This window comes from Pleurodeles waltl, chromosome 6 (assembly GCF_031143425.1).
Source record: "Pleurodeles waltl isolate 20211129_DDA chromosome 6, aPleWal1.hap1.20221129, whole genome shotgun sequence".
Lineage (NCBI taxonomy): Eukaryota > Metazoa > Chordata > Amphibia > Caudata > Salamandridae > Pleurodeles > Pleurodeles waltl.
Window position 1 is genome coordinate 1,080,924,760 of NC_090445.1, and position 18,834 is coordinate 1,080,943,593.

The 18,834-nt window shown below is 48.0% G+C and overlaps 1 protein-coding gene across 17 annotated transcripts in view; it reads right to left on the minus strand.

The window, feature by feature from the left end:
- The window catches only part of UBR4 (ubiquitin protein ligase E3 component n-recognin 4), a 1,862,787-nt gene that overhangs the window by 728,202 nt on the left and 1,115,751 nt on the right, over positions 1–18,834 (minus strand). For all 17 annotated transcript variants that reach the window (XM_069240131.1, XM_069240143.1, XM_069240141.1 and 14 more), the window contains one exon: positions 3,355–3,529. In XM_069240131.1, coding sequence (XP_069096232.1) covers positions 3,355–3,529 — 175 coding nt within the window. The remainder of the gene's footprint in view (positions 1–3,354; positions 3,530–18,834) is intronic.

Sequence of the window (18,834 nt, forward strand, 5' to 3'; positions counted from 1 at the left end):
GAGAGGTCACTCTTTCCATTGTCTAGTTTAGCACCAGAGCAGGGACTGAATCAGTGTAGACTAGTTTATGCACGGCGGGCACCAAATGTGCCCTTCAAAGCATACCAGTGGCCTGAGAAGGCTACTCCTCTCAAGCCATTAAACACCTATTTCCAAAGGGAGAGGGTGTTACCCTCCTCTCCCAAAGGAAATAATTTGTTCAGACTTCCTGGGCTTGAGCTGTTCAAGCAACAGGGGGGCAGACACCTGTCTGAGGGGTGGCAGCAGCTTGGGCTGCCTGGAAAACACCATAAGGTAGGTAGGAGCTGTAGGAAAATGGCCCTTGTTGCAGGTACCCCCACACTTTTTGCCTGATATTGATGCTGACTTGACTTGAGAGTGCTGGGATCATGCTAACCAGGCCCAGCACCAGTGTTCTTTCCCTAAAAATGTACCATTGTTTCCACAACTGGCACACCTCTGGCATACAGATAAGTCCCTTGTAAAAGGTACCAGTGGTACTGAGGGTCCTGTGACCAGAGAAGGTCCCTAAAGGCTGCAGCATGCGTTGTGCCACCCTAAATGACCCCTCACCTAACACATGCATACCGCAATTGCAGGTTGTGTGTGCTGGTCGGGATTAAAAGCAAAGTCGACATGGCCTCCCCCTCAGGATGCCGTGCACATAAAACACTGCCTGTGGCATAGGTAAGTCACCCATCTAGCAGGCCTTACAGCTCTAAGGCAGGGTGCACTATATCACAGGTGAGGGCAAAGCTGCAAGAGCAATATGCCCCTACAGTGTCTAAGTCCATTCTTAGACATTGTAAGTACAGTGTGGCCATATTAAGTATATGGTCTGGGAGTCTGTCAAAACGGACTCCACAGGTCCTTAATGGCTACCCTGAATACTGGGAAGTTTGGTATCAAACTTCTCAGAATAATTAACCCACACTCATGCCAGTGTTGGGTTTATTAAAAAATGCACACAGAGGGCATCTTAGAGATGCTCTGTATTTTACCCAATCCTCTAGAGTAGGACTGACTGGTCTGTGCCAGCCTGCCACTAGCAGACGTGTTTCTGACCCCCAGGGGAGAAAGCCTTTGTGCTCTCTGAGTCCAGAAACAAAGCCTGCACTGGGTGGAGGTGCTTCACACCTCCCTCCTGTAGGAACTTTAACACCTAGCAGTGAGCCTCAAAGGCTCAGGCTTCGTGTTACAATGCCCCAGGCCACTCCAGCCAGTGGAGATGCCCAGCCCCCAGCCAAAGCCCCACTTCTGGCGGCAGGTCCAGAGGGATGATTAGGCAACACAAGGAGTCACCACCTCAGCCAGGACCACCCCTAAGGTGTCCAGAGATAACGTTAACCACTCCTTGCAGAATTCTCCATCTTGGTTTGGAGGACAGGGACCAATAGGGATAGAAATGCTCTCCCCTCCCAAAAGGAATTGAGCACAAGGAAGGTGTAGCCACCCTCAGGGACAGCAGCCACTGGCAACTCCCCACTGCCTGCAGTGCCTGAGTGACCACTGGGATCCCCTCAGTGTTTCATTGGAAACCAGACGTCCTGTTTGCACCCTGCACCCGGCCGCCGTAGTGCCGATGTGGGATTGGTGCCTACTTGGGGCTCCTCCAGTGCTCCTCTTATCCCCCCGGTCTGCCTTTTGAGCCACAGAGACTTACCTGCTGGCAGACCAAACTCCGAGTACCCCCCGTCTCCATAGCAGCCCATGTTAAAATTGCTCAGCTTTGACCACTGCACCCGGTCTGCCCTGTGTTGCTGGTGGTGGGTGTTTGGGGTTGACTTGAAACCCCAACTGTGGACTACCTATAACACGGAGACTGGAACTGTAAATCGTGTACTTACCTCTAAAGCTGTACTTTATTTTCTTCCCCCAGGAACAGTTCTGAAAATGCACCGTGTCCACTTTTTAAATAGATATTCTCTGTTTTCTTAAAAACTGTTTGACTAAAGTGAAACAAAGTTACATTGATGACTATGCTAAGTACTTACCTGCAAAAGTATTTACTTCTGAACTGAGTCTTGAGGTTCTAGTAATAAAGTAACAAAAATATATTTTTCTATATAAAATCCTACTGGTCTGGCGTTAAGTCATTGAGTGGGTGTTTCTTCTACTGCTTGTGTGTGTACAACAAATGCTTAACACTACACTCTGTTAAGCCTAACTGCCCGACCACACTACCACAATTAGAGAATTAGTATTATCTATTGCTGCCTCTGTCAAGCCTCTTGGGGAGCCCCTGGACTCTGTCCACACTATATCTCATTATGATATAGTATATACAGAGCCAACTTCACACAGGAGCAATGCACGGGGACCTCTAAGGAGGCCCCTAGAGTGCATGGAATCATACTTCCAATACTGGCAACAGCATTGGGGTATGATTCCGACATGTTTGATACCAAACACGCCTAGGTTCAGAGTTACCATTATGTAGCTGGACATAGGTAGTGACTTATGTCCTGTACATGCATAAAATGGTGCCCCCCACTCAGGAAGTCCAGGAAAATGGAACTGGAGTTTATAGGGTCACCTCTGCTAGTGCAGGTGTGCCGTCACACACAGGTACTTGCACCCTGCCCTCTGGGCTGGGGGGCCTGCCATAGGGGTGACTTCCAGTGACCTGGTGCAGTGATCTGTAGAGAAAAGGGTGCATGCATCCTTTTACGCAGGCTGCAATGTCAGGCCTGCAGATAGACTTTGCATGGGCTCCCCATGGGTGACGTAATACATGCTGCAGCCCATGGGGAGTCCCTGGCATCCTAATGCCCTGGGTCCCATATACTAGGGACTTACATGGGGGTACCATTAGGCCAAATGTGGAGTGTAATTGTCCAAGTTGGAAGGGAGAGAGCAAATTACTGGGGTCCTCTTTAGCAGGATCCCAGTGAACAAAGTCAAACACACTCACAACAGGCAGAAAATGGGGGGTAACCATACCAAGAAAGAGGGTACTTTCCTACACAATCACACATTCAACTAAGCACATACAGTTCCAAGACACTACACATACTACATAAACGGTCTGCCAATGTATACAGATACTCCATCTATTGCAGCACAATGTTGGTAAAGGCCTTCTCTAAGCACAGAGTGTGATAATTGTACTGGGGGTGAGTGTGAGAATTCAGTTCTTCATTCATTCCGTTGCTATCATCAAAAAATATGAAAGGGGGGTTTTGAAGATGCATTCCATGCCAACTGTCACCAAAGCAGCACAAAGCCTACTCCACTCGGAACAAATTGCAAAGAGCATCTTGGTAAAAGTCTTGATTTTAGAAGTTAAAACAAAATAAAAAATAAATCACAATCTTCATTTTGGAATGTGCTTCATTGCAAAACCGCCCTAACCTGTGTCGGTAGATACAACCCTAGACTCTGTGAAGCTGACCAGGTTACTAGGGCGCATGACCGCAATGGACCGAGCTGTGATAATTAGTCTCTGGAAGATTTCCGGATCTAGGTCCTTCCCTTCTTTGTTGCAGGAATTTAAGCATTGTACTGCATTACTCAGGAGAGCCTGGTCCTGGAAAAAGACAGAATAGAGAATACAAACATTAATAACACTGTGCAATCAAGCATGAACGTGAGAGAAGTGAAAAAATTGGACAAAGCAATGACTTCAGAAATGGGGATTGCACACAAATGTGGAGCTAAACACAAAATACAGCTAATATTCATTCCAACTTTTCAACAGCAATTATTTCTGAAGTTTGACTGTTTGTGTGAGAAAGATGTTATGGGCACAGTCCACAAAGGTTTTGCCCACGCTTATGTGGCTTACTCCTGAAATTTTAATAGGTCACCTGCTAAAGGAAAAGAAACATTAATTAGACTGCCTGGTTAGCTTAAAAATGAGTTATTTATCTGTTAAATCTAATTCTCCAACGCAAGTTTCTTTCTTAGATTCACAAGCTTGAATTATTCCAGTCATCAGGCTGGGAATCCCTGGTAACGTGAAACAGCAGTAAACAGTGTTAAAAAAGCGATAGGCCCAGCATCAGTGTTTGATCAGAAACACATCCATTTAACCTGAAACATTCCAAATTTCAGAAAACTATGAGGAAGTGCTGAGCTCTCTACTCATGAAAAGCCATCAAAGTGCAGATTTCATAGCGCAACCTTAAAGGATATTCCTAAAAGAAAGTGAGCCTCTGACCAGGGAGGAGAAAGGGTCGCAATCTATGAAATATACTAATACTGGAGAGGTAGAGTGACAGGTAAGTAATTTCATCTTCAGCACCAAACTAGAACCAGGCTGAATTGAATGCAACAGGATGAACAGAACTGCTTGACGCACTGATGAGTCAGATTCTTTAACGTTCAGGAGGTAGTGCTTTGTGAAAGTATGGCCACTGTTCCAGATGGCTGCAGCCAGATGTCTTCTAATAGCACTTCAGTGTAGAGCATGCTTCACTTTCTTGCTTTATGGTGACAAAAGAAGGCTCAAGCTGACAACTGTAGGAAGATGGATTCTGGTTGCAGTACTCCCCTACTTTTTGCCTGTTTTTTTTAATGCAACGTTGACCTAAATGCATGTTCCTGCTAACCAGGTCTACAGTGCCAGTGTTCCTTCCCCAAAACAAGACACTTGATCTCCAAGTGGCCAGGCCCCTTTAGCACCTCTCTAAGTCCCTAGTACATGGTACTGCTGGTACTTAGGGCATGGGTGCTGTAGAGGGGCACTAAGAGCTGCCGCACAACTTGCACCACTCTAAGAGACCAAGCATCAAATTTATAGAAGCTGTGTGACAAGATGCTCCCTAAAAGTGAAAATACAACATAGTTGTGTGCCACGCCCTCTAAACACTGCTTGTAATGTTTTTAAGTCACCCCGACAGCAGGCCTTTCAGCCCTGAGCCAGGGTGTATTATATTACAAGTGAAAACATATATAAATGAGCAAATATGCCCGGCTAGGTCTTTGTCAATTCATAGACATAGTAAGTGTGCAGGGAAGCCACTTTAAATACATGTGCTGGACATTGGTCAATACAAATTCCCCGAGTACACAATAGCTTCTCTGAAACTAGAGATATTTGTTATCAAACATCTCGTATTAATAAACACTCATTGATTACAGGGATAGATTTATAAATACATCAATCTTTCTGGCCAGTCTGCCACCAAACGATGACAATCTGACCCCCCCAGTGTGAGAGCCTTCACTCTCTGGAGGTCAGAAACAAAAGCCTGATTGAGCTCCCCACATGATGACCTGCATTCCAAGGCAGGGAGCTTCAAAGAAGACCACCGCCTTTGGTATACAGATCTGACCTCTCAAAAGGAGACGCCGACTCCTCTGCCCAGGGCCTATCTGGCACCTAAACAGGTGGGAAAATTAGCTATGCAGGAAGTGTGTTACATTTCCAGAATGGAAACACCCCTAGGGTGACCAGCATGAAGTGGGCAAGACTTGGGAAATTCTGGCATCCTGTATGTCCTCTGGACAGGGTGATAAATACATACATACGACCTTTATTAAAGAAAACAAACCTGGATCCGCAAGACCCCAACAACTACAGACCAATCACAAATGGACCATTCCTGAGCAAATTGATAGAAAGAGCAGCAGTCACCCAGATGTCACAATTCATTGAAGACAATTCTATACTTTGAGACTTCCAAACTGGATTCCGTCCAAGAAGAAGCACTGAATCAGCACTCGTAGCAATCTGGGATGATCTTAAAAACATGGTCGACCGAAATGGAGTTGCTGCACTACTTCTCTTGGACCTCTCAGCTGCCTTTGATACGGTTGACCATGACACCTTAATTCAAAGACTCCACAACGCCAGCATACAAGTGATTGCTCTCGACTGGATTACTTCCTATGTTCAAAAAAAGATCTAATATCATCTAATATTGGCCCCCTTCTCGTCTGAACCCTACATCACAAAAGCAGGGGTCCCCCAAGGGTCAATCATCTCACCTTTGCTTTTCAACATCTACATATCTTTACCAGAACTGATCAATGATTTCCATCTCACATGCTACAACTATGGAGATGACACACAAATACTACTTAAATTAGAACGCCCCAAAAACATTGAAAACTCACAAACCTGCAGTTGCCTCAGAGCCATTGATCAGTGGATGACCTGGAGCCATCTCAAACTAAATACCTCCAAAACAGTAATACTCATATGTGGTGACTGGAAAAGTTATGGCCCTCTGTGCGTCTGGCCTGACGATCTAGGACCACCGCCTCAATTATCCAAGGAAGTGAAATACCTAGGAATCACCATGGACTCCAAATTAACTATGAATGCCCAAGTGGACAAATTAGCATGAACAAGCTTCATCACCTTGAAGACTTTACGACGATCTTCCACCACCTCAGATTTCCACACAAGGTGCAACCTACTATCTGGCTTGTACTATCCAAACTGGATTACGCCAATGGCCTCTACCATGGATCATCTCTATCTATTATGAAAAAACTACAACGTGTTCAGAACTCCGCAGCCAGGCTACTATTACATGTAAAGCCGCGAGCCCACATCTCCCCTGCCTTGAGAGCACTGCACTGGTTACCCGTTGCCAGAAGATGCACTTTCAAGCTGCTTTGTATCACCCACAAAGCTATACATGGAACAGGACCGCTTTTTATCAGAAACAAAATAGCCAAATACATCCAACAAAGAAACCTCCGCTCAAGATTTGCACCCCGCCTTGGAACACCACCATACAAGAAAAAGACTATAGGTGGTACATCCTTCTCCGTTCAAGCAGCCAAACTATGGAATTCATTACCCCCAACCATAAGAGCCACAGATAACTTTCTTGTCTTCAGAAAACTACTCAAGAGTTGGCTCTTTCCTTCATAACCACCATATTCAAACAACTATGAACTGCATATGCCTATGTTGATAAATATTTTTTTTTTCAGATTATGTGTATATTTCTAATTATATATAGTTTCTTTAGAAAATATGTATCACTACTATGTCAAAACAATAAAATACACACACACTCTTTAAACCTGTTTGACTAAGTATATTTTTACCCATGGTTCTAATTATGTAGTGTATGTGCATATGTGTGTGTATATTCGTGTGTGTGTGTATATTCATGTGTGTATATTCGTGTGTGTGTGTGTGTGTGTGTGTGTGTGTGTGTGTGTGTGTGTGTATTCATGTGTGTGTCATTGCATGGCTCCTGGGTGGTTTGTTTTACTAGATATCTATGAATGCCTGCTCTCATCTTATCACACTTATCTACCCATCATATGTCATGTCTATCAAACTATCCTCCATTCTCACTCTGACTCATCCCAAATCCTTTCTACTACTTTCATCTCCTAAATAACTCTGCCTAAGCTCTTTCCTCCGCTTCCACATCTAACTCACCAAACCTCACTCTACTACCGTGACCTCCCACACAACCCTACTAAATTCTCCCGCATTTATCTCACCCTGCTACTATGCTCTCCCTAACCCTGCCACATACTCTTCCCTCCTCCATCGCCCTTTACTCATCCCAAGCCTTTGGTTTGAGTAAATTAAGGACATACTCCCAATTAACACTTCTGGATTCTTTCCTCCTCCACCCCTCCATTACTCCAGTCAATCTAACTAACAAACTCTCATATCCGCGGCTCAAATTAACTCATAATACTACTAAAACTGTACTCATTATTTCCCAATACTAATCCATCACTAATTCTTGTTGGGTTCCAGAGTAGCGTGCTACTCACCGAAAAGCGCTTCAACGCCTCGTCAGGGGTAGTAAGCGCTATATAAATACCATTACAATACAATACAATATCCACTCCCCATAGGAAGTGGTCATTGAGGGGGTGTAGTGACCCCCTGAGTTAAGTAGCTCATTGGCCCCTACCCTTCACTCCACTTAACACCCCCTAAAGTACAAGTTACTTACCTACGGTAACAAAATATCTGGTAGAGACATATTCTAGTTGTAGATTCCTTACCTTAGAATTTTCCCCCAGGCGTCAGACTGGATCCGGAGATTTTTTTCTTCGAGCAATACCCTTGCGCGTCGGTTGACTCAGTAGGCGGCGTGGTCGCCATGATGACGTCGGGAGTAGTACATAGACGCCACCCTTGCGCAGTGTCAGTTTCTTTTAACGACTTCCCACGCCAGAGCGCAGAGCCGCTAAGAACACTGATATTGGTGCGCCAGAGCTAAGGACCTGAAAGGGGAAATCCCTGTCCCTAGAAATCAGTTCGCAAGCGGGGAGGATGGGTGGGCGGTAAGGAATCTGCAACTAGAATATGTCTCTACCAGATATTTCGTTACCAAAGGTAAGTAACTTGTACATCTGATAGAGACTTCTAGTTGCAGATTCCTTACCTTAGAATAGATACCCAAGCAATGCCATCCTTGGTGGTGGGCTGCGAACTAAGATCATACTAGAAAGTCCTGCAGGACTTAACGATCAAAGTAGCTGTCCTGGCAGTAATGTTTAGCAAATGTGTGCAGGGATGCCCACGTAGCTGCCTGACAGATATCCAGGACAGGAACTCCACTTGCTAACGCAGTGGATGCAGCAGTGGCCCTGGTAGAACGAGCCCGCAAGCCTTCAGGAGGTTGCTTTTTTCGCCACAGCGTAGCACATTTTGATGCAAAGAAGCAACCATTGAGAGATGGTATGTTTCTGCACCGCTTTCCCTTTCATCGCACCCACATAGCCAACAAAGAGTTGATCGTCCACCCAGAAGTCTTTAGTACGATTGAGATAGAACGCCAACGCTCTTTTTGGGTCCAGACGGTGGAGTCTCTCCTCCTCATGGGAAGGATGTGGGGGTGTGTAGAAGGTAGGCCCAAGTGATGGGCTGGCCTACATGAAACTGTGTAACCACCTTAGGAAGGAAGGAAGCTCTACTGCGTAACACCATTTTGTCCGGGTGTACGGACAAGTAAGGAGGCTTTGAAGAAAGGGCCTGAAGCTCACTCAGCAGAGGTGATGGTGATAAGAAAGACAGTTTTGAATGTGAGGAGCCGTAAGGGACAATTAAGCATAGGCTCAAAGGGAGTGCACATCAAGAAAGTAAGCATAAGATTAAGATCCCACTGAGGCATGAAGGAAGTGGGAGGAAATAAGTGGGTGAGCCCCTTTAAGAACCTACTCACAAGAGGAGATTTAAAGAGTGAGGGCTGATCAGAAAGCCTAAGAAAGGCGGAAATGGCAGACAGATACCCCTTAAGGGTGCCCAATGCAGAGCCCTGCTGGGTTAAGGAAAGAATGAAGAGAAGAACCTCTGAAAGAGGGGCAGAGGGTCAACAGATTTCTTGGTGCACCAGGCCACAAATTTATTCCAACGACAGGCGTATACAGTTTTAGTCGAGGGACGCCGAGCTGCCAAGATAACATTGCAGACTTCGGGTGGAAGGGCAAATGCCGTCAACTGCTGCTGTTCAATCTCCACTCATGAAGGCGGAGGTTGGACAGGTTCGGGTGGAGGACTGTCCCCTGCTGCTGCGACAGAAGATCCGCCCGAGGAGGCAGTCTGAGTGGAGGATCAATGGAGATGCTCAGTAGCTCGGGATACCACACTCTTCGAGCCCAGTCCGGAGCCACCAAGATAACTTGGGCCCGGTCGCTCTTGATCTTCTTGAGAACTCTGGGCAGAAGAGGGACAGGCGGGAAGGCGTAAAGGAGGCCGGAGTTCCACTCGAGACAAAAAGCGTCTCCGAGCAAGTGCCGCCTTGGAAACTCCAACGCGCAAAATAGCTGACATTGCACGTTCTCTGCAGAGGCGAACATATCTAACAAAGGCTCTCCCCACTTAAGAAAGAGACCTTGCATCACCTCCGGATGGAGATGCCATTCGTGATCGACAGTGCGTCGGCGGCTGAGTTCGTCTGCTCTGGCGGTGTAATGCCCTGATGTTCCAGCCATGTCCAGAGGCCTCGTGCCTCCTGACATAGGGTCCAGGATCCTACCCCGCCTTGTTTGTTGGAGTACCACATGGCGGTAGTGTTGTCCGTGAACACCTGCACCACTTTCCCTTTCAGAGAGGGAAGGAATGCTTTCAACGCAAGTCTGATCGCTCGGAGCTCCAGCATGTTTATGTGGAGTCCCAACTCCGTCGGAAACCAGAGGCCTCTGATCTCCGCCTCTCCCATGTGGCCGCCCCAACCCAGAAGCAACGCATCTGTCACTATTGAGAGATCTGGTTGGGGAAGGGAGAGGGATCTACCATTGACCCAATTGGGATTCGAAAGCCATTCCTGCAGGTCTTTCTCAGTCCCCTCCAAGATCCGGACCATGTTGGAGAGATTCCCCTGATGCTGCGCCCACTGGAACTTCAAGTCCCACCGCAGAGCCTGCATATGCCACCTGGCATGTGTTACTAGCAGGATGCAGGAGGCCAAGAGGCCCAGCAGCCTCAGAGTCTGTCTCACCGAAGACCAAGGTTGAAAGATCGGAATCATAGCCTGAATGTCTTGGACTCGCTTTTGGAGAGGATAAGCCCGAAAACCGCACGGTGTCCAGAACTGCCCCGATGAAAGGGAGCGTCTGAGAGGGAGTCAGGCATGACTTCGGCACGTTGATAGTGAACCCCAGATGGTGCAGGAGGTTCGCCGTAGTCTGGAGGTGCGAAACCACTGTCTGGGGCGAAGGCGCCATCAACAGTCAGTTGTCTAGGTAGGGGAAGACTGAGACCCCTAACCTGCGCAGATGAGCTACAACCGCCGCCATCACTTTCGTGAACACCTGAGGGGCACTGGTGAGGCCAAAAGGGAGCACGGTAAACTGAAAGTGCTCGTGACCTGCCACGAATCGTAGGTAACGTCTGTGGGCAGGCAGGATGGGGATGTGGAAATAAGCGTCCTGCAAGTCCAACGCTACTATCCAGTCTTCTGGGTCTAAAGCAGACAGAACCAGAGTCAGGGTGAGCATTCTGAACTTCTCCTTCTTGAGGAAGTAGTTCAGGTCCTGAAGATCTAGGATAGGGCGCAAACCTTTGTCCTTCTTCGGTATCAGAGAGTAGTGGGAATACCAACCACAACCTACTTCTGGCACAGGGACCCTTTCTATAGCTCCCTTGGCCAAGAGCCGCGACTTCCTGGCGGAGAAGCACCAAATGATCCTCCGAAAGGGGATGGAAGGATGGTGGCATGTGTGGTGGTGCAGATTTGAAAGGGAGGGTGTAGCCCTTCCAAATTATTTGCAAAACCCACCTGTCCGTGGTGATATGTTCTCAGTGGGGCAGATGATGGCGGATTCTGCCTCCTACTGGGCGGGAGTGAGGGGACGGACTAAGAAGGCTTGGAGGCTGCTGCTGGGGCAAGGGTGGACTGGACAGACCTCTGGTTCCCTGTCCCACGACCACGTGGGATTCTGCGCCCCCGGCCATGCATAGGCTGTCCAGTGTGCATGGCCCGGTGGCTGGGTTGAGGATGCGACAGGGCGCCCCTTCCGTGGCCACGAAAGGGACGAAAACCAGACTGTGGGGGGCGTGGGGCGGCAGAAAGGCCAAGGGACCGAGACGTAGCCCTGGACTCCTTGAACCTTTCCAAGGCCGAATCCGCTTTGTCTCCAAAGAGACGGGTGCCATCAAAGGGCATGTCCATGAGTGACTGTTGGACATCCCCCGAAAAACCACAAGAACGTAACCAGGCATGGCGCCTCAAGGCCACTGTCGTAGCAACGATCTGCCCAGAGAGTCTGTCGGATCCAGCCCACAACAGATGGTGAACTTTGCCGCGTCTCTCCAGACTTTGACTGCTTGGGAGACGATAGCACGGGCCTCCTCCGGTATCTGCGGCAGGACTTGTACAACCGTATCCCCCAGGGAGTGGGAATAACGGCCCAAAAGGCATGCGGTGTTCACGGACCGCATCGGGAGGCTGGAGGAAGAAAACTTCTTACCAAACTGTTCTAGCCTTTTGGATTCCCTATTCGGGGGTGCGGAAGGGAACGCGCCAGAAGAAGAGGCCGTCTGGATAACAAGACTCAGGCGTAGGATGTTGGGACAGGAACTTCGGGTCATTCAGCGCAGGCCGATGGTGGCAAGCGATCGTCCTGTTCACAGGAGTCCCTGTGTTGGGTTTGGACCACGTACCCAAAAGAACATCAGTGAGGGCTTCATTAAATGGAAAAAGGGGTTCAGAAGTGGAAGCCCCAGGCGGAAGCACCTCCGTCAGGAGGTTAGACCTGACTTCGACAGTAGGTAAGCTCAAGGCCAAGGACCTCAGCCGCCCTACTAGCCACCATACCATAGGTAGCTCCCTCCACTGTAGCCACGGTAGGAGGAGACAGCATGCCAGAATCAGGAGAATTATCAAGACCACTGGTTTCGCCCAAGTCCTGTGCCCAGTGTCTTCCTGGTATTCATAAGGTTCCAGGGACCCCTCCAATTCCTCCCCATATTCGTACCCATAGGAAAATGCGTCAGAATTCGACCTTGGGCGAGTAGGGCCCACCGAAGCCGATGGCAGCGTCAGCCAACGCCGCTCCGACTTCGAGTCGTCGGGGATGAGAATGGGGTCGACGTCGATAGTGGGCACTAGCGACGTTGAGAGCGTCGCTAAATGACCCAGCGCCGGGGAAGATCTCGACTGTGCAACCGGCGTCAGGGCGGATCCGCGCATGGATCCAGAGGCGATCTCGGTGGCCGGGACTGTAGCGGCCGGTGCAGAACCTGAAGGCCCCTTGGGCCCAAAGGCGCTGTATCGGGGTTGGCATGCCCAAAGATGAGGCGCATGGCCTCGTAAAACTGAGTTGGGTGGGGGTCACTCCGGCTCCAGGATACTCAGGGAAGCACACAGCCGACCCAGGCGTAGGCTCTGTGGACGGAGGCCTACTTAGTTGATGCTCGTCCCGTGTCGGCCAAGCGACGGGGTGAAGCCGGAGAGCGATTGGGACTTCTTCGATGACTTCTTTTTCTTACCGTGACCCGACGATTTCACTGACGAGTGGTGGCGGCTCTGTGACTGATCAAGACCTTCCTCCCGAAGGAGATCGGGACTTACGCGGAGTCGAATGCCGGGCCGCCATCAGCTTTAGGGACCGCTCCCTCAAAGCCTTCGGATGCATCGCCTGGCACTCAGAGCACGAATTCGGGTCGTGGATGCGCTCGAGGCACCACAGACAGGCACGATGAGGGTCCGTCACCAACATCACGCAGTGATAGTCCTCGCAGGGACTGAACCCGGTCTTCGGGGACATCCTCGACGCTCCAAGTTCGCACCAAAAAAGTCGACAAAACGGTCGAATTCGGCCTAAAAATAGCCAAGGGTAGCTCTCTCGGATCAGCGCTTTGCACGGAAAGAAAAGAACTGACATCACTGCGTGAAGGCAGCGTCTATGTACTACTCCCAACGTCATCACGGCGACCACGACGCCTGCGGAGTTGACCAACGCCATCTAGCGACACACAAGCGTATTGCTCGAAGAAAAAATCTCCGGATCCAGTCTGACGCCTGGGGGGAAATTCTAAGGTAAGGAATCTGCAACTAGAAGTCTCTAACAGATTTGAGTATTTAGGGGACCCCGTGATACCAAATCCTCAGATCTTTGCTGGACACAAAAAGAGGAGTGGACAAGAAGCCTGCTCGTACCAAAGAACCGAGGAGCACAACAGACTTGGTGCCAACCCTGCCGGTCTGCCTGCTGCATCCGATTTTCGAAGAGCAACTGACCTTTCCTGGCACTGCAGCAACCAAGAAACTGGGAGAGCTGCCAGTGCTTCTCAAATCACCGTGAGGAACTCCCTTGGAATAGGGGAGCTCCTCCCCTGCATCCACAGGAACTGAAGACAGAACTGTGAGGACTAGGACTGCCTAGAACCAGAGACTGGATATCACCACTGCTCCTGTGCCACCTAGCCTAAGCTGAAGTGGGCCAACCGTATCAACATGGTCCCCAGGCCCTCCAGAGAAGAAGTCCACCCTGAGTTCAACCACTGTGGACTTTGAGACAGCATCTGCAGCCTGTTTCTGCAGACCCCCCTGCAATCGTGAGTGACCAGGAGATAAACTCAAAGCCTCAAGACACCCCTGCACCGGTCTGTCCTGGACCAAGAAGGAGAATCCAAGGCTGTCTAAACCTCGTGAGACCTGAGCCCACTTCTTGCCTTGGTCAGACGGGATCCCGCAGGAAACAGCGGAGTAGCAACCACAACCCTCTTCTGATGCAGGCACCCTTTTGGTCAAGTGGTCTGCCAGCTCAGCAAGAACTATTGGATCAAGCCTCCAACTGGGTGTCTACAGCCCACTAAAGGCATGTGAGGCCAAGTGGAGTTTGTTTGGGGAGAGGGCAGTGGTCTGGCTGGGCTGCTCACCCTGACTGTGGGGTCAGTAGGTGCCACTGCCGCAAATCAGATGGACACCCTGCTGAGGTTGCAGTGGCTGCTGGTATGAGGTGCTTCTGTCAAAACCATGAAAGGATCAATAGTGATGATGCAGCTGGCGAGGCAGGGCAGATAAGCCCAGGGAGCATTCTCTCTTTAAACCACTTCAGAGCTGAATCCGCCTTGTCCTCAAAAAGGCAAATCTTATCAAAGGGCATGTCCGCCAAGGACAACTGGACACTGCCTGAAAAACCAGTCAACCACAGCTAGGCTTGGCAACTAATAGCGACCCTGAACCAAAGACTAGCCTGATGGACCCTTGGGGACTAGGCCACATTGTGAATTTAGCACAGTCTTGACCGTCCTGTGTAGACTGGGAGAGAACAGGTCAGAGGCCTTCCGGGACAAATGGGAGGACGCACTACTTTGGAAAAGACACTTGCTGCTGGTTGAGGTGTCTGGGGTGGGACAACAAATAGCAGCATTCCCTGCATCTTTGGCACCTTATTAAGGGGCTCTAACGTGCGCGACGTGCTGCTTTGGAAAATATACTTGCTGCTGGTCGAGGTATCTGGGGTGGGACCACAACCTCCAACATTGCCTGCATCTTTGGCACCTTATTAAGGGATTAACGCGCACAGTGCGGGACACACCCAGGCCAAGACCAGGCCCGTCATCGCCTGACTGAGCCTGGGCTGGGCATATCCCTTAACCCTGAGAAGTAAGTATACCTGGGTAAGGTAGCTGCTTGGTTTTGTATTCGATTTTAACATTAGATTGATCAGGCATGGGGAAACGGAAGGCTGTGGACCTACCTGTACCCTCCACTGGCACCAAGAAACCCAAAAAACGGTCTAACAGTAAAACAAGTGGCCAGCCTAACAAAGGTAGTAATCCTCTAGAAGAAATACTTCATTTGAAGAGGTGGAAGTCATTCTGAGAAGTAATTTTATTCCACCTCCTATATGCCATGGTACCACTTCCTCTAAAAAGATTCCTGATATTTTTAGGAAAAGGCCTCCGTTGTCTAATTTGCCTACAGAGGTCGAATTATATATGGCACCACACATTTTGACACCAACATCTCACCTTATGATGAGTATTCCCCTGTGTGGTGAGTCTGCTGAGTGCCCTCCAATTGGGGGAAAGGCACCTTGCCTTCCTCCAAGTCCTGAGGTTTTGGTGTCATCTGACATTCCATGTTTTAATCTGACATTCCATGTTTAATCAACCCCTTGACTGAAATCAGTCAGCAACGAGCTTGCGATTTACACTTACTCTTTGAAGAACGCAAAGGAGGAAATACTACACCCTACTCGTCTTTGATCCAGGATGGAGAAGTACGACCAAGCGGGGAACTTAATCTGGCCTCTATCTTCCAGAAATTGGATGACTTAGAGTCTGGTGTTATTAGTGTTGAACAAATGTTTGGGAGGACGGGTACAGAGGGATGTGTGTAATTGTCAGAGGGATGTGTGTAATTGTCAGAGGGCTAGTGTGGGTGAGTTTATGCTGCCCCAGGAAGGGCACCCATTGTTCCCCCTGTAATTGAAATTTGTGCTCAAGTGGACAAGTCTCCCTTAGGTTTGGCTTCTATTGTTCCTCTTGGCAGCATGTCTGAAAATGGAACAGATAATTATCCGGCCATGTCAGCAACAACTGATGTATAATTCAGGTTCCAAGGGAAGGAATATTTGCGAACTAGGATAACGGTACATAACTCCGTTCACTGACCTTGCAAAGGGTCCTCGGGGAGCTACTGGGACTCAGGTGCATGCTGGATCAATTAATCCCTCTATTGATTTGTCAAAAGACAACTGGTGAGGGTTTATACCGGGCTGGGGTGAATCAATCCGTTGTCAAGAATGAGGGTCGAGGCTTGAGGAGTAAAGGTGGTACTATTTATATGGTTGGGGTACCTAAGTTACCCACTGGTTCTAGAGAAACTTAGGACTCGAGCCCAACACTAGATGGCGGGATGTGCAAAGCATGTGTATCTGCAGCTACACATGCCATCGAACATAAGGTTACTTATTGGTTACAAATTCAGAGGAATTGTCTTTCCGTCATCCGTGCCGATATTCTTGAGGTGGGTAGACAGTCAATCAGGATTAGATTCTGATTTTACTTCTAATCAAGGGGTTTGTTGGTGGATAACCTTATTGATTTTGAATCACGCACTTGTCATCTGAGGAACCCCAAAGGGGTCGGTATTAGACTCCAACTCCATCAGCCCACGGGCAGTTTATCAATCTTACCAATTCCATGTATTGGCCCAGTGGGTGGGGTCCACAATTTTGGGAACCGCAGTGCTTCGACCATGTTAGGTAATCCTCTTCGTTCACCACCAGAAGTGGAATGACTACCTATCGTTCCACCTTTAATGACTCCTATTATAGCTTCTGGGGATAGCTTTCAAGAGGGGACTGATAATTCAGAGGATGCTCTGCATTATAGTCCTGGTGCCCAGATATCCCGCTCGGAACTCTCAATTATGTCCTGGAATCTGGCGGGATAGGTAAGAAATTGGGAGATCTCGAGTGGGTTAATTTTAGTAATAAGCAGGATATATACTTATTTCAGGAAACTTGGGCCGAAGACCCGATATTTATGGACGGGTTTGTGACATTTTTCTACGGCCCAGCCACCATCGGGGTGTTTTGGTCAGGCTAACGGGGGTTGGGGGGGGGGGGCTCATGATCCTGTTAAATAAGAATTTACAGTGCGATCATTCAGTTTTTCTTCCCCCTATTTACTGGGTGTCCAACTTTCATTTAACCGGGATTTTAAAATGATTATAGTATATTAATGTGTATGCCAGGTGTGTTTCTCGGGGATCAGAGTCAGACACTTGTTCAGTTATCCAAATATATGGATACCCTGCACTCGTTAACTAAACTAGTGGTTGCAAGGGACATGAATTGCACTTTTGAACCCTACTGTTTTAATAATAATTTGACAGCTGAGGAGGAATTCTGGGGTATCCCTCAATTGAAGGAAAATGTTCAGCGCATTGTTGGTTCATGTGTTGCCTCACAGTTGACTTCCCTTTGTTTCAAATTTGATTTGAATATTGCACCCACTTTTAAGCTAGGGTTGTTTTCCAGTGTTATTGATTACTTCTTAGTGGATGTCAGGCTTTGGTCCCTGTCTATAGACCTGAAGGTAGACCTTCGTCATGAGAGTGATCATAATCCTCTACTCCCTACCTTACATAGCAATGTGTTCAGGCGAGTGCAGAATATCTGGATCTCCGAGGTCCCCAGGCCTCTTTTGAAACTTAGGCATACTCACATTAGCTGGCCAAACGTAACGTCTAGTCCTTATTTGATTAAAAAAAGTGTGTCTATCTTTCTTAGATATGATGTCTGGCTATGAGGAGTACGAGGTTAGTGACATTCCAATTTGGAGCATTCACGAACAAATGGAAAGGAACTTGCAGGATATTCTTTATAGAAAAACTACTACTAGGCAATCCTCTGATTATTTTAAAGTCAGGGAATGGTTTAAGAAGGATTGCTCTAATGCTAAATTAGCTCTAAGATCAGCAATCATGACTCATTCACAGATGGCGATTAGAATTGCTAGACTTACGTATAATAAAACCCTGCAATTGGCAAAGAAAAGTTGGGAAGATATTACCTGGCAGAAAATGTTGGATGCAACAAAACTTCAAGATAATGGGGCCTTCTGGAAGCTTTTGGCCAATAGACACAGAGGGGGTAATGGCACCATCCGTACGCATATTCGACCTGAAAGATGGGTGGAACACTTTTCTCAGCTTTATGCTTTATCCACGATACAGGATTCCACCTGTTCGTTTCAGGTTGAATTGCGTCACAAGACTGCTGATCAAAGAATGTCTATTGATAGTTCTGAAGATTGTATTGTTTTCTCAATGATGGAAACTATAGTTGCTAATAACTCCCTAAAATCGGCCAAGGCTCCAGGCCCTAATAAGATATCGGGGGATCTTTTTAAATCTGAGCCAGTTATCTGGTCCTGGTACATAAATAAGTTATCAAATGCCATAGCTGCAAGAAGCCCTATTCCCAAAACCTGGAAAGGGGCTGAAATAATTCCTAGTCATAAAAAGGGTGATGTGGGTTCCCCTGCTAATTATAGATCAATCAGCCTCATTGATAATCTTCAAAATATCTTTACCAAGCATCTTCTGGATAGGCTTTTGGATTGGATCCATGTTCATCAGGTACTATCTCCAGTTCAGGTGGGTTTTCGGCCAAAAATGAGTACCGTGGATCAGGTTTTTAGGCTGACCCTCCTATATTGGAAATATGTAGTCTTGGCAAAGCAAAACTTATGTCGTTTTTGTGGGTTTGTGCCTTTGATTTGGTCCCTAGAGAAAAGTTATGGGAAGTTCTGAGTAGAATAGGTATTCCTGATAATATAGTATATTTATTGCAATAGTTGCACAAGAATACATATGCCCAGGTGAGATGCCAGGGAGAGCTAACCAATCATATAGACATCTGGAGGGGGTTTCGCCAGGGATGTGTCAACTCTTTTTACTTTGTTCATTAATGAGGTGGTGCACGCTGTGTCTT